Raw genomic sequence first — 16,805 nt, 5'->3', positions numbered from 1 at the left:
ATTTTATGATTCCATGATTCTATTTTCTACATACAACAACTTGCATTTCAAATAGTGTCCCAATGAATTTTTGCCTGTGTTGTTTTTTTTAACTGTACTACTAGAAGCAGCATGTAAAGCGTCACACACAATATCTCATCAGCAGATGCTATCTGCTCACAACAGACAGTTATCAAGGGTATGTCTTCTTAAGATGTAAGTTTGTTTTGGCCCACACAATGGGGTGTTATACATCAGGATTTCTGAGTATTTGAACACAAAGATTTTGGTGTAATTTATATTAAAATTCTCAACACACAGCTTCTAGAAATGTAAATTAGATTCAAATGAAGTGTCTGTCCAGAATGGAGTTTCTCGCATATCACCTCAACTTGAAACAAGGGTAGTTCATTGAGACATCCTGTTACAATTCAAACCTATAATGTTAGGATGGCCCCTTCTTTGAGGGCAGCGGGGTGGGGTAACTGATAGCAAACCTTCCCCAGGGAAGGCGGTAGCCAGTTTGATTGGCAGCTCAGCTGGCCAATCAGCAAACATGGAGGGCAGTGAGAGGGTCAGAGGTCAAGCTCTTGGCTTCCTGTCCAGATAAGAAATGATGTGGAGATGCCGGTGATGGACTGGGGTTGACAATTGTAAACAATTTTACAACACCAAGTTATAGTCCAGCAATTTTATTTTAAATTCACAAGCTTTCGGAGGCTTCCTCCTTCCTCCTTTCCAACAACGTTCACCTGAGGAAGGAGGAAGCCTCCGAAAGCTTGTGAATTTAAAATAAAATTGCTGGACTATAACTTGGTGTTGTAAAATTGTTTACAACAGATAAGAAATGAGAGAGCAAAGAAGCACATTGTCTAGGACAGTCTGTGGGGCCTGGAGAGGAAGCCAAACCTAATAAGAGAAAGCTCCTTCCTTCAGTTCAAGGCCAACCAGTTTCAGAAAGCCTTTTTGTCAGAAGAGTACATTTACCCTGCTAACAGAGAAAGCAAGTTGCATCTTTGTTATTTTCAATGTTACAAGGACTACTATAAAAAAAATTGAAATGTGAGATTTACGATAAAATGTTATTCTGTCTGTTCACTTATTATTTGTAAAACAAATTAGCCTATTGTTTTATAATTTGCCTTGTCTCACTAAATTATTCATCAGACATCATCAGACTGCCTTTTGGAAGATTGGAGAAGCATTCGAGGTGACATGCATGGAATCACAGTACCCAGTTCATACCATAAGGGGTTTCATTGTTACAGCCCTGGGTCGTGTTATCACATGACTAGATATTGGGCATTGAGGGTCAAACCTAATCATAAGGAATATGGTGTCCGGTTATAGGAAAAACTGGTGATGCTAAACCCGAGAGAATATCTAGTACAGGCCTGAAATTTGTAACCGTGGTCTGAGGTTTTCATTAGCTAATTATTTGGGGAGCCATTTATTTATCATCCCAAACAGGTCATGGTATTGTTATGGATGGGCCCATTGTCCACATGAGCAGCATTGTGATACCTTCTTGGATAAGTTGTCATTCTGCTCAAGCTGCACTCAGGCACACAGCTATGCAGATACCTGGAGGCCCTCTGGTCACACAATTAGAGGGTGGAACCTCAACCTGGAGGTGGTGGCTTTGATTAACAGTTATTTCTGAGTCCTTGAGGGTTCTATAACAAGGGGACATAGATTCAACGTAAAAGGCGGGAGGTTTAGAGGGGATTTGAGAAAGAACTTTTTCACCCAGAGGGTGGTTGGAGTCTGGAACTCACTGCCTGAAAGGGTTGTGGAGGCAGGAACCCTCACAACATTCAAGAAGCATTTGGATGAGCACTTGAAATGCCATAGCATACAAGGCTACGGACCAAATGCTGGAATATGGGATTAGAGTAGACAGGGCTTGATGGCCGGCGCGGACACGATGGGCTGAAGGGCCTCTATCCGTGCTGTATAACTCTATGACTCTATGACTCCTTGATTGACTGGAGCCCCCTGTGATTGACAGCTCTGTGGGCAAAGACTTCTTCCCAGAGATTTATATCAGTGGTTTTGAGTCAGGGAGTGGAGAGCAGTCAGTGAGTTTGTAACTTGCTGTCAAGCTGAGTGATTTGAAGCTCTGCACCAGCCTGACAAGTCAAATCATACTAGTTTGAGGTTACAGTAAGTAAACATAGAGTCAAATGTCCCTGTTTAGAGAGAAAGTAAGTTACTACTTTGTTATTTTATATACCAAGGAGTACAGGGGAATACATATTCTCACTGTGTACTGTTCATTCATACATCTTATGCAAATAGACCAGTTATTTGTTCAAAGTCTGTGCCTCAATTCATTGGAATGTTTATCCAGCCTGCTGTCGATAAAGAGAGAACAATCCACGTTGTATCACATGATACATTCCAGTAACCAGGGTACACAGTAAGGGTTCACTGTTACAATACTTGCGTCCTGTTATCATTTGTCTGGCTATTGGGTAGAAAAAGGTGCACTGTGAATCATAGAAGGGGTCTTATTGATACAGCCCCTATGGTATTCTATTATATAACTAGGGTGGTAAAAGTACTGGCCAGACTGTAGGAGACATGGAAATGACTGGTGATACTGAACCTGAGACGATATGTATTGCAGACCCCAATATTTTTAACAGAGGATTTCGAAGGGAGAGGTAGCAAGGCAGAGTAGTTTTGGGAAATGGCTCCAGAGAGCAGAGGCTCTATGGAGCCCAGTGACCGATAGATGGTGGAGCAGAGGAAACGGAGGGTGGGAGGGATTTCAGAGCTGCAGGAATGAAAATGTAGGCCAGGAGGTATGGTTAGAAAACTGAGGGAAAATGGAGAAATGGGTTTGAAATTGATAAGACGGTGGAGCAGAGAACCTTTGGAATTTGGCAAGGACAGGGTTAATGCTTACTCAGGACTTTGTGCAAAAGAGGAGATGAGCCTTGTGGGTTCTACGTACACTCTTTCTGTGAAAATGAAGCAATTACAATCAAGTAGATTATAAATGGCATCTTACAGTGCATTTTGTTACTTTCCATAAAATCTTCATCATCTTTATCTACTTTGTTTGGGGTAGCACAATATCTCCTAATATTGTCATCCAGATACCAGCTGAGGTTTTCATCCACCACTGAGAACATGAGGGCAAACTCCTCGTTAATCGTATGGCCCTTTTTCTTCTTGCCAGTTAAAACACCTACAAATCAAACAGGAAGGTGGAAATAATTATTCATATATAATTCAGAAATGTGTCTTCTGAGTCTCCATTGAGCTAAGCAGACATTTGGTGGGTAAAACAGGAATGGCCAAAGGGCGACTTTCATCATAAAATATTTAAAGTTAAGAAAATAAGAACTTGTATTTATTAATCACATCCTCAGGACATTCCAAAGCACTTTATAACAAATTAATTCATTAACACAAGCTCGAGGAACAACATCTCATCTTTTGATTAGGCACTTTACAGCCTTCCAGCCTTAACATTGAGTTCAACAATTTTAGATCATAATCACCGCTCCCATTTTCTCGGACAGCAGGTGCTGGTAATGGTTCTGCTGTAACCATTCACACCTCCTCTGGACCCATCTTTTGTTTCTTTATTGTCTTGTTACCACTCACTTTTGCCTTGCACCATCATCCCTTTTGTCATTTAATCACTCCTGCCCTCCACCCTATCACAGACCTCTCCCTTTTTCTCTTTCCTCCTCCGCTACCACCGCCCCCCCCACCCCCCATATTTTACCTGGCTCCGTATTTGCTTATAAACTGTTAAATCTCTAACTTCTTCCAGTTCTGATGAAAGGTCATCGACCTGAAATGTTAACTCTGTTTCTCTCTCCACCGATGCTGCCTGACTTGCTGAGTGTTTCCAGCATGCTCTGTTTTTACACCCTGCTCTTCTTTGAGTGGTACCGTGAAATCTTTCAACTTCACCTAAGCAGACAGGGCTGCACTTTATCATCTCACCTGAAAGATAGCATCTCCGGCAATGCTGCACAACCTTAGTGCTGCACTGAATTGTCAGCCCAGAATATGTACTAAAGTCAGTAATGGGGATACAGTGCTCAACCTTCTGACTCAGAGCTGAGAGATGCTACTAAATGAGCCAAGCTGACCAGTATCTAAAATCTGGGAGCTGGGTAATCCTGGGACTTGGGTCTGTCTCATATAATTGCTTACACTGCTATACTGGTATCAATGGAATGTGAACTGGTGGCCTCCCTTCTCTCCACTTCTTTATTTTCCCTTCCTTTATTTGCTTTTACCTTTTCTTTTTCTCGATCCTTGGGGTGACTGAATCAAATCCATCACCAGAGTGAGGAAAAGGCCATTTCAGACAATGATGCATAATAATGTTTTACCTTTGAGGGTTTCAGCATGATACAGTTAATATTTGCTGAATGAGTTAGTGACACCTCAGGATAAAAATTAGTACTGGGATAGGCGTGTTCAATTTGCACATCCTGAGTCCTTTCAATAGTGTTTAACTGGAACATCATCTATCCATTGGACACTTGGACATATAGTTAAATCAGAGGCACTTATAATACGGCCTACTACCCCTTTAATTGATAGTTTACCCCTTCCCCATACAGTTTTATCCCTTTAACTATCTGCCGCCATGTCAGAGAATGCACTATAAAGGGACATTGCAGCACTAACATAAGATACCGCACAATGGACAGGCCCAGGATAGATCTCCCACTTCGCTGAATCCCTGATTTTAGCTGCATTATTGGCATTTTGCTACATGTGGTTGTGAAGATCTGTCTCCATACCTCATGCCAATCCTCCTCCGCTATTTGACATCCTAGGTCTCATTCTCAATCACAGGTTTCCAATCGAGGTGATGAACATGATGCACAGGATGGAGCTGTGTCATAGAATCATAGAAGTTTACAACATGGAAACAGGCCCTTCGGCCCAACATGTCCATGTCGCCCAGTTTACACCACTAAGCTAGTCCCAATTGCCTGCACTTGGCCCATATCCCACTATACCCATCTTACCCATGTAACTGTCCAAATGCCTTTTAAAAGACAAAATTGTACCCGCCTCTACTACTGCCTCTGGCAGCTCGTTCCAGACACTCACCACCCTTTGAGTGAAAAAATTGCTCCTCTGGACCCTTTTGTATCTCTCCCCTCTCACCTTAAATCTATGCCCCCTCGTTATAGACTCCCCTACCTTTGGGAAAAGATTTTGACTATCTACCTTATCTATGCCCCTCATTATTTTATAGACTTCTATAAGATCACCCCTAAACCTCCTACTCTCCAGGGAAAAAAGTCTCAGTCTATCCAACCTCTCCCTATAAGTCAAACCATCAAGTCCCGGTAGCATCCTAGTAAATCTTTTCTGCACTCTTTCTAGTTTAATAATATCCTTTCTATAATAGGGTGACCAGAACTGTACACAGTATTCCAAGTGTGACCTTACTAATGTCTTGTACAACTTCAACAAGACATCACAACTCCTGTATTCAATGTTCTGACCAATGAAACCAAGCATGCTGAATGCCTTCTTCACCACCCTATCCACCTGTGACTCCACTTTCAAGGAGCTATGAACCTGTACTCCTAGATCTCTTTGTTCTATAACTCTCCCCAACGCCCTACCATTAATGGAGTAGGTCCTGGCCCGATTTGATCTACCAAAATGCATCACCTCACATTTATCTAAATTAAACTCCATCTGCCATTCATCGGCCCACTGGCCCAATTTATCAAGATCCCGTTGCAATCCTAGATAACCTTCTTCACTGTCCACAATGCCACCAATCTTGGTGTCATCTGCAAACTTACTAACCATGCCTCCTAAATTCTCATCCAAATCATTAATATAAATAACAAATAACAGCGGACCCAGCACCGATCCCTGAGGCACACCACTGGTCACAGGCCTCCAATTTGAAAAACAACCCTCTACAACCACCCTCTGTCTTCTGCCGTCAATCCAATTTTGTATCCAATTGGCTACCTCACCTTGGATCCCGTGAGATTTAACCTTATGTAACAACCTACCATGCGATACCTTGTCAAAGGCTTTGCTGAAGTCCATGTAGTCCACGTCTACTGCACAGCCCTCATCTATCTTCTTGGTTACCCCTTCAAAAAACTCAATCAAATTTGTGAGACATGATTTTCCTCTCACAAAACCATGCTGACTGTTCCTAATCAGTCCCTGCCTCTCCAAATGCCCGTAGATCCTGCCTCTCAGAATACCCTCTAACAACTTACCCACTACAGATGTCAGGCTCACCAGTCTGTAGTTCCCAGGCTTTTCCCTGCCGCCCTTCTTAAACAAAGGCACAACATTTGCTACCCTCCAATCTTCAGGCACCTCACCTGTAGCTGTCGATGATTCAAATATCTCTGCTAGGGGACCCGCAATTTCCTCCCTAACCTCCCATAACGTCCTGGGATACATTTCATCAGGTCCCGGAGATTTATCTACCTTGATGCGCGTTAAGACTTCCAGCACCTCCCTCTCTGTAATATGTACACTCCTCAAGACATCACTATTTATTTCCCCAAGTTCCCTAACATCCATGCCTTTCTCAACCGTAAATACCGATGTGAAATATTCATTTAGGATCTCACCCATCTCTTGTGGTTCCGCACATAGATGACCTTGTTGATCCTTAAGAGGCCCTACTCTCTCCCTAGTTACTCTTTTGCCCTTTATGTATTTGTAGAAGCTCTTTGGATTCTCCTGTGCCTTATCTGCCAAAGCAATCTCATGTCCCCTTTTTGCCCTCCTGATTTTTCTCTTAACTCTACTCCGGCAATCTCTATACTCTTCAAGGGATCCACTTGATCCCAGCTGTCTATGCATGTCATATGCCTCCTTCTTCTTTTTGACTAGGGCCTCAATCTCCCGAGTCATCCAAGGTTCCCTACTTCTACCACTTTATAAGGAATGTGCTTACCCTGAACCCTGGTTAATACACTTTTGAAAGCCTCCCACTTATCAGACGTCCCTTTGCCTGCCAACAGACTCTCCCAATCAACTTCTGAAAGTTCCTGTCTAATACCATCAGGGAGTTTGAGGGCACCATTCAGGGAGTGGAGATTTTGTTTAGTTTGGCTAATGTCTGAGTATACAGAATGAAAGATGTGTCTAATTTGGAGGCAGAGGTAGATATAGATCATGTTTACGGAGATGGAATTTGTCCAACTGTTTGATTGGCATGATCTGGCCTTTGTGGAGGAGTTAGTTTGCTCTCAGCTTGGCTCAGTGATAGCGCTGTCACCTCCTGAGTCAAAAGATTGTGGGTTCGAGTCCACTCCAGGACGTGAGCACATAATCTAGGTTTATATTTAAGTGCAGTAATGAGAGAATGCTGTGTGCAAATTGGCTGCCAAGTTTGCTCACTCAACAACAGTGACTGTACTTCAAAAGTAAGTTGCCTGTAAAACGATTTGGGACATTAGATAAATATAAGTGTTTTCTTTAGTTTTGTGATATCCTTTTCACATCAGCTTTTGAATTTGCTTGAGAAGAGTGTTCCTGGGAACTTCTCATTGCATCAGATTGGAGAAAGTGACAACAAACCCAAGGGTTTTTCTCAGGAAGCTGCAGGCTTCCTCTAGGTTAAGAACCTCAGTGCTTCTATGGGTGCTCCTGGATCCCTTGCAGATTTTTCTGGGTAAGGAGGGCAAGTAAAAAGGCTTCAGTTCACATGGTTTATCAGTGAGGCTAGATTTTTCAATGATAGCCCTCGAGGCACAGTCAACATTCCCCCAGATTAGCGCTGCTCAGTAGCCGTCCTGGAAGCTGAGCATTGTTCTTATTTTGGAGCTGTAGGTGTTTAAGGCATGTCCTGTTTGATGACAGGAATCTGGAGATACATCTGTTGAGGTTCTGGAATTGTTGTGTTGGAGACAAGTAATTCCAGTAAAGATATCATCTGGACTAGGAGGTGGGAGAGACCATCCACCTTTATAAACTTGCCCTTCTCACAGGCTTCACCTCTACCTTTCTTCCTTATAATGTCAAGGTATTAACTGCACTAGTGCAACATTTTGCTAATTATCACTGGCACAGGTTCTACACATACATCTTGGAGCAGTTCAGTTCAATCATTACCTTTTTTGCAAATGATCAAAGGTCCAATAAGTCCGGTTGAAACATCTCTGGGCGCGTCGATATGTGAGTGATAAATCCTTGTCAAACAGTCTGTGTCATCATCTGTTGGGCTTTGATCTTCTGTTAAGTCCCACTTGTAAGTATAATTACTTCCTGGATTTACACTGTCATCTAGTTTCTCCCTGGCCGTGGAGTTGTCAGGATAAAGCGCACCTAAGAAAGCAAAGGATTAATACCCTGACGTTATGTCACAATAATATCCCATTTATACTTGTTACTTTATACCTATATCTAACAATATGAAAGGGATATTTCTTTTTATCGAGAAGCCTAGATTGACAGCCAAAGGCAACAAGACAGGACACTACCAAAATTGAAAACAGTAGGGCAGAAGCGGAAATAAATCATATAGATTGTGGTGCCCTTGATTACTATTAAAAATGAGTTTAACTTTATTGTTAATTTTCGATTTTACCCTTTTTTCAGCTCAAGGGTGCATTAGCAAGGGGTGCAAGGTGTCTGGGAGAACTGGGAGAGGGCTTGCAGCATAATTGGAGGGCTGTGGTGTTTGGCAGCACTGAGAAAGGGGTAGCAGGGGTCTGGGCATAACTACAGTGGGAGGATAGATGGGGGAGATGTCCCATGGTGTGGGAACATTGGAGAGAAAAGAAAGAAAGACTTGCATTTATACAGTGCTTTTCAGGACCTCAGGAAGTCCCAAAGCGCTTTACAGCCAATGAAGTACCTTTTGAAGTGTGGTCACTGTTGTAATGTAGGAAACACGGCACCAATTGACGCACAGCAAGGTCCCACAAACAGCAATGAAATAAATAGCCAGATAATCTGTTATAGCGATGTTGGTTGAGGGATAAATATTGGCCAGGACACCGAGAAGAACTCCCCTGCTCTTCTTCAAAATAGAGCCAGGGGATCTTTTACGTCCACCTGAGAGGGCAGACAGGGCCTCGGTTTAATGTCTTATCCGAATGACAGCATCTCCGACAGTGCAGCATGCAGAGGTTGCAAGGTACTACTGATAAAAGTGCAAGGATAGGATATTTCTCGGAGGTGAGAATGGGGGGAGGTGAGAATGGTGAGAAGTGGAGGAGGGAGCAGGGGGTATTGGTACAGGTACTCAGTTCGGGGGTTGGGTGGGAGGGTGTGGTAAAGATCAAGGAAGGATGATGCACCAGGATCACAGCCACAGAAACTATCGTTTGGACTTTGGTTAGAGCCGTTCAGTGCTGTGAGAAGGGCAGAAAGCTGAATGGAGGGATTCCAAGAGGGAATTATGGGAAAAAATGGACATGGATCTGGGAGGCGACAACTCATTCAAGACATTTTGAGAGTAAAGAGAGGTTGGAGTTAGGTAGCAAGGACCGAGGGGTCTGGGTGGATTTTTTGAGCAGGGGGTGGTCATGATTACAGCAAAGAGATGCTAAGTAAAGGCAAAGCAATTCCTTGTGGAGCAGGCGGATCTTGTGTTACTCCTCGTGGCTAGTTATAGTCGAGCACTGATCAGCCAAATGCAGCTCCCAGTAGGCAATTAAGAACAAAGGGAGCAAATAATAAACAACAGCCAAAGACAAATTACCTTCATTTTCTTTTGTGTAGGTGAAACCATGTGAATGAATTGAATAGGGTCGAGAAGCAAAATTCTTCAGGTGAATCATGATGGTGTCACCTTGTTCAGCCTTTATAATTGGTCCCAAAAATCCCAACCATTCAGGTTTTGCAACCTCCTTGGTATAATTGCCGTCTGTGTACTCCAGATACACAGCTTTCTTATACACACTTCCTATCCTGGTCGGACCACGTTTCAGGAATACAGATGCATGCCTATATATTGCAAAGTACAACAGGTATCAATGAACGCAAAGAATGGACTTGTAATTATATGGAGCCTTTCATGGGCTCAAGATGCCCCAGTGCACTTCACAGCTCATAAAGTACGTTTGAAGTATAGTCACTGTTGTAATGTGGGGAAGCATAGCAGTCAAGGTCCCACAGACAACAATGTGATAAATAGCCAGATAACCTGTTTATTTGGTAATGTTGGTTTTGGTGCTGTTGTTTGTCAGGACACTGGGAGAAACTCCCCTGCTGTTTTTCGAAAGCTGTCATGGAAACTTTTACATCCACCTGAGGGGGCAAACATTAGTTTAATGTCTCATCCAAAAGATGGCACCTCCAACAGTGCAGCACTCCCTCAGTACCGCACTGAAGTGTCAGCCTAGTTTATGTGCTCAAGTCTCTGGAGTGGGGCTTGAATCCACAATCTTTTGATTCAGAGGTGAGAGTGATGCTACTGAGCCATGGCTAACAAAGGTCTGTATTCTCACACATGATTGTCCCTTTACCTTCTTTGAAGAATCTGAGATACATTTGGAACTTGCTGTCCAGGCGTAAACCTGGCATTGCCAATTGGCCGCCCATTATAGAAACCACCCAATTCCCTTCCTAAGCCCCTCTGCCTCTCCACCTCCCTCTCCTCCTTTAATACCCTTCTTAAAACTCATCTTTCTGACCACTTTTGGTTACCCCTCCTAATATTTTTATTAGCTTGGCATCCAATTTTTGATTACACTGCTGTGAAGTTTCCTTGGGACATTTTTCTATGTTAAAGGCATTATATAAATGTAAGTTGTTGTTACTGTTGTATCTGTTTCTCCCAACAGTATGCACTATTTCAGTTTGAGGAAAATATCTTGGAAGGAGACAATAGCAGGCAGTAAGGCCTAATACTCGATGGAAAAACCTAACTTTTATTATTAGAAATTGTGGAACTGATCATACATTACACCGTCACTATCTCTTCTTAAGCAATGTCACTGTCCGTCCAGTACATAACTGCTGTTGAATCCACGGGACACATTTAGGAGTTCAAACGGAATCCCTTAGACTAAGGCCTACAAACTAGGCTGAGGACAGGGTTAATTTCTTCTTGAGCAACTGCACTCACTGTACCAGACTCAGGGTCATTCTGTTGATGTTGGACGAACGCAATCTTTACTGTGTCCAAGATAGGAGGCCACCCTGTCGTTCACAGATAAGAGTTTGAAAAAATGGCAACAGCTCTTTAGATAAGGATAAATTGAGCAAAGTGCTAGCCAACCCTGGGTTCACAAACACATTCTAATGGATAAGTGCGACTTCCAATATCCACAAGCAGAGAAATAGGATTTTCGTAAATTTAAATGACTAATCTTCCTTTCTGTAAGAATCGGAATATATCCCACACATCACACTTTGGGAGGAATCTGCTATTTTACCTCAAAGCTGTGGAATTCCTTACTTCCCTAAGTGTTCCATTCATCCTACAAGCTTTTATAACACGAGCCTGTCGTCAGCTAACTATAACTTCTTCGTTCATTTTGTATTCTCTCCTGCACCTTTCAACCTTGGCGATGTCCAGCACTACAGGCCTTAGGCTCAAAAAAGACTGAATCAAATTTGATTGATAGGTTCCTGTTGACCATGCTTTTGAAAATGTATCTTTATTGTGCAAAATCCCTAGATTTAACCCCTGCTGCCCAATGTGATGGATGAGGAAATAACTCACTGTGTGCACATAATTAAAAGTCTTGTCCACATAATGGGCTGAATATTGAACACAGGTTGCAAATCCTGGGCCCACCAACATTCCATTGCTTCTGCTATACCCAACTTACTTAATGCTAAGCAATGATAAAACAAAGTTGAGGTGGGCACTGGCCTTTGAACTCAAATCTCACCCAGAATGATGGAACGAAAGTCTTCTTTGTCTGGGCTTTGATTCCATGTGAATTGAGCGTGGGCAGATTCAATCCAGCTCCCAGTGAGCGTGACCCACGACATTAAAAACTCTCCATTAATTGCCACTGGCACTCAGAAAGGTCACATGGTGATTGTATGCAAAATGGGAAAAAATGTCACTCCTCTGGGCTTGCAGCTGAGGCACACTGTTGGGGGCAGATTACAGGTAGCTTTACTCAGCATTTGGCTCCGCTATAAACTGACCTGGGACTGCTTGACGCTGATAGTGGGGGCCCAAAATAGAAAATGTCCCTATCACTAATACCCTTCAGCTCAAATTAAAACTAAAAATAACCGTGTTACAAAGAAGTACAAATATTTAGCAATGAGTTAAAAGCAGTAATTCAAGGTCAGGCTGCAATCTCAATCACATTAATGCTCATCACATTAAATCTGTTTGTGCTTTCCATTAGTATTCCAATTCTCTGAACTCTGGTCATTAGAATGTGATTCAGGTTCAGGCTGAAACTGTTCAACACCCCTCTCTTCACCCTCCCCCGCCCCATTTCTAATCCATCATTGGTACATGGATATTAGTCCAGTGCATCTTTTGTTATTGATTTCCCATCCCGAGTTGCCTTGAGGAGGAGGTGATGTTGGGCGTCCTCTGGGTGCAGGCGATGGAAAAGGAGAATCCAAATCTGGGCTTGGCCGATCTCAATCCTACTTTTAGGATTCCAAGCTTGGATTTGGGATCTTCCTACAATGCAGTCAGTTTTCTTAGAATCATACAGCACAGAAGGAGGCCATTCGGCCCATCGTGCCTGTGCCGGCTCTCTGAAAGAGCTATCCAATTAGTCCCACTCTCCTGCTATGCAGCTTTGGCTGCTTTCTCGGAGCAGGTAATGATGTCATTATAGTTCCAGACAATCCAAATTAGGCAAATTCAGGAAAAAGCATCCACATGCCTCCAATCCAGATGCAGAGAAAACCTTGGCTCCCTTGGTTAAGTAATTAAAAACAAATTCTGTGCACCTGCAATTGTCCAGTGCTCACCCAATCTGGGCTGGTGCCCAGTAGAGGTACGAGTCTTCACCACAGGAAGTGAAAGAGAGTCAACTTAGGGCTATTCAGACTTCAGGAGGACATAGACAGACTGGTGAAATGGGCAGACATATGGCAGATGAAATTTAACACAGAGAAGTGTGAAGTGATACATTTTGGTAGGAAGAATGAGGAGGCAATATAAACTAAATGGTACCATTTTAAAGGGGGTGCACTTACACAAATCCTTGAAGGTGGCAGGACAAGTTGAGAAGCTGTTAAAAAAGCATATGGGATCCTGAGCTTTATTAATAGGCTCAGAGTACAAATGCAAGGAAGTTATGCTAAACCTTTAGAAAACACTGGTTAGGCCTCAGATGGAGTATTGTATACAATTCTGGGCAGCAAACCTTAGGAAGGATGTCAAGGCCTTAGAGAGGATGCAGAAGAGATTTAGAAGAATGGTGCCAGGGATGAGGGACTTTAGTTATGTGGAGAAATTGGAGAGGTTGCTCTCCTTAGGACAGAGAAGGTTAAGGGGAGATTTGATAGAGGTGTTCAAAATCATGAACGGTTTTGATGGAGTAAATAAGGAGAAACTTTCCAGTGGCAGAAGGGATGGTAACCAGAGGACACAGGTTTAAGGTGATCTGCAAAAGAGCCAGAGATGACATGAGGAACCATTTTTTTACGCAGCGAGTTGGTTATGATCTGGAATGCACTGCCTGAAAGGGTGGTGGAAACAGATTCAATAGTAACTTTCAAAAGGGAATTGGATAATACAATAAATAAATGAAGGGAAAAAAATTACAGGGCTATGGGGAAAGAGCAGGGGAATGGGACTAATTGGACAGCTCTTTCAAAGAGCTGGCACACGCATTTCTGCGCTGGCTGTTTGAAAGAGATATCCAATTAGTCCCATTCCCCTGTACTTTCCCCATGGTCCTGCAAATTTCTTCTTTTCAAGTATATTACATAGAATTACATAGAATGCACAGCATAGAAACGGCCATTCAGCCCAACTGGTCCATGCCAGTGTTTATGCTGCACACGAGCCTCCTCCCATCCCTCTTTATGTAACCCCATCAGCGTAACCTACTATCCCTTTCTCCCTCATGTGTTTATCTAGCTTCCCCTTAAATGCATCTATGATATTCACCTCAACTACTCTTTGTGGTAGCAAGTTCCACATCCTAACACTTCTCTGTGTAAAGAGGTTCTCCTGAATTATCTATTGGATTTATTAGTGACTATCTTATGTTTATAGCCCCTAGTTTTGCTCTCCCCTACAAGTGGAAACATCTTCTCTATGTCTACCCTATCATACCCTCTCATACTCTGGAAGACCTCTATTAGGTCACCCTTCAGCCTTCTATATATCCTATTTCCTTTTGAAAGGCACAATTGAAATTGCTTCCACCACCTTTTCAAGCAGCGTATTCTAGATCATAACAATGCACTGCACAAAAAAAGTTCTCCTCATTTCCCTCCTGGACTTTTTTCCAATTATCTTAAATCTGTGTCCTTTGGTTACCAACCCTCCTGGCAGTGGAAACAGTTTCTCCCTATCTACTCTATCAAAACCCCTCATAACTTTGAACACCTCTATTAAACCTTCCCTTAACCTTCTCTGCTCTAAGGAGAACAATCCCAGCTTCTCTACTCTCTCCAATTAACTGAAGTACCTTAACCCCGGTACTATTCTAGTAAATCTCCTCTGCACCCTCTCCAAGGCCTTGACATCCATCCTAAAGTGTGGTGCCCAGAATTTGACACAATACTCCATCTGGGGCCTAATCAGAGTTCTGTAAAGGTTCAACATAACTTCCTTGCTTTTATACTATATGCCTCTATTTATAAAGTCCAGGATCCCCTGTGCTTTTTAACGGCCTTAATAACTTGTCCTGCCACCTTCAAAGATTTATGCATGTCTCTCTGTTCCTGCACCTTCTTTAAAATTGTACCATTTAGTTTATATTGCCTCTCCTCATTCTTCCTACCAAAATGTATCACTTCACACTTCCAAATGAATGGAAGGAAAATCCAATGGGTTCCGTAAGGGCCATGCAATCCTCCCCAACAGATTTCACTCTCTGTGCTTTGCTGAGGTGTTGCTTAACGCCCATGCGGTCAAGACGAAACTCTACCCCGATATACCAAACAAAAAGATGCCCTTTTAAGATGTATTTTTCTTTCTTTCTCTTTTGCCAATTTTCTCCCCTCCTCACCCAATGGAATAGATTTTTGCTGAGGTTTTATTCCAAAGGCACTGGTAACTCTCTACAAAGTTCTTGACCAAACCTGGTGATTTATCATGTGTCAGCCTGAACAGTGAAAGTCTGTTTCACCATCACACCCAAGCCTAACCATCGCCTCACCCAACGTCCAGCACAGGACAATGGTTAGCAATCGCAAACAAGAACTTTGCCTGATTTTCTGCGCACTTACCCCAGGATCACTGAATTCAATCGTAGAGCGTCTACTACCAACTTAGCTGAGATCAGATGATTCAAGGTAGACTAGGGGTAAAACATGAGAAACCTCCTGGCCTAATGGCTCAATGTCACACAGTGCGTTGCATTGAGCCACTGTGGCCTCAGGAAACCAGGTCACCCTATTGACATCACCCCCGCCAATACATTTTAAGATTTTAAAAGTTTTTTCTTTCGTTTCATTTTTTTGCCAGTTTACTCTTGCATTTTGGCTTTGATCGTTACACTGGCACTAACTCTCAGCACCAAGACCATTTGGCACCAATGCTGGCGTCAGTGACCCCACGGAGAAGATCAGCCCCCGTCTAACCAAAGTCCCTTTGTGTCACCAGTATCAATTACCAACAGCTATCACAACAACCGATGACTGAGCTGAACGGAACGAACTGTCTCGCACTCCAAAGCAAACATTTCAAAATTTGCAAACAGTGGAAAACAAGCACTGTCAATTAATACTTCACCAGGACAGAAGCTTAGCTACTCAGCTTGTTTTGCTCATGAGGGATATGGCACTAGGCCACCCTGGAACACCCAGAGGCTGAGTCTTCTTGCTCCTGTGTTTTAAAAGGTTGCTATTTGCTCTGACAGATTTCAACTAAAAGATTTGCATGTTTGTAAAAATAGAAAGCACTGGAAGAAAAAGACAGATTATCTGATTTGGGCAGTTCCATTGAACCTAAAATGTTAGCCTGTCTTTCTTTTTCAGATGCCGACCGATCTCCTGTGTATTTCCACCATCTTCTATCTTTCTAATTCAGATTTCAAGCATTTGCAGATTTTCTTTCTTTGTCTTCCCATTTATATATACTCACTCATCCTTGTCGACTGTTGTGCCAGCAATTATATTTTTACCACTTGGTGCATAATTCCAGTTGGCTTCTCTAATGCCGATATAATGTTCCCGGGTTAAGGCCCTCGAAACAGCACTGAAATATAGCAAGAGGAAGCAAACCGCTGGCACCATCTTCATCTTGTTTGAAATATCTGAGAATTCATCAGTTGAGAGAGAGAGGGAAAGAAGGAGAATCCTTTCAATGATTAGGAATTCCCACATTTATAAGTCAGGGGAGGAACCGTCTGCGCTGTTTGATTTACCTGACCAATTAGAAAAGAGAGAATTGCAAAATAATGTTGATTTTGTAATTTGCGTAAACAGGCACTGCTCCTCCAACGCACGTCCATTCTGGTAAGTTCCACAATTTCACTAATGATTTTTTTTTTCCCAGGTCAACAGTAGGTCGCAGATGCTATTTATCACTAACCCTCTGACTGCTGAACAGGCCTCCCACCAGCAAACAAAAGAATTCTATTGTGCAACATTTAGCTCAATTATTTTATGTTCCTAGGAACATTAGGAGCGGGAGCAGGCCATACAGCCCCTCGGGCCTGCTCCACCATTCAATTCGATCACGGCTGATCTGGACCTCAATTCCATTTACCCACTTTTGCTCCATACCCCTT

The 16,805-nt window shown here is 42.7% G+C and overlaps 1 protein-coding gene across 1 annotated transcript in view; it reads right to left on the bottom strand.

Moving 5' to 3' along the window:
* Positions 1-16,369, bottom strand: part of cp (ceruloplasmin) — a 46,521-nt gene extending 30,152 nt beyond the window's left edge. The window contains exons 1-4 of the mRNA XM_067995001.1: positions 16,157-16,369; positions 9,668-9,912; positions 8,074-8,286; positions 2,999-3,178 (exon numbers count right to left, since the gene is read on the bottom strand). Of these exons, the coding sequence (XP_067851102.1) occupies positions 2,999-3,178; positions 8,074-8,286; positions 9,668-9,912; positions 16,157-16,314 (796 nt within the window). The 5' untranslated portion in view covers positions 16,315-16,369. The remainder of the gene's footprint in view (positions 1-2,998; positions 3,179-8,073; positions 8,287-9,667; positions 9,913-16,156) is intronic.
* Positions 16,370-16,805: the final 436 nt, after the last annotated feature.

Source organism: Heptranchias perlo, chromosome 13 (assembly GCF_035084215.1).
Source record: "Heptranchias perlo isolate sHepPer1 chromosome 13, sHepPer1.hap1, whole genome shotgun sequence".
NCBI classification, from domain to species: domain Eukaryota; kingdom Metazoa; phylum Chordata; class Chondrichthyes; order Hexanchiformes; family Hexanchidae; genus Heptranchias; species Heptranchias perlo.
Note: the sequence above shows the minus strand (reverse complement) of the source record. Positions and strands in the feature narration are given on the sequence as shown.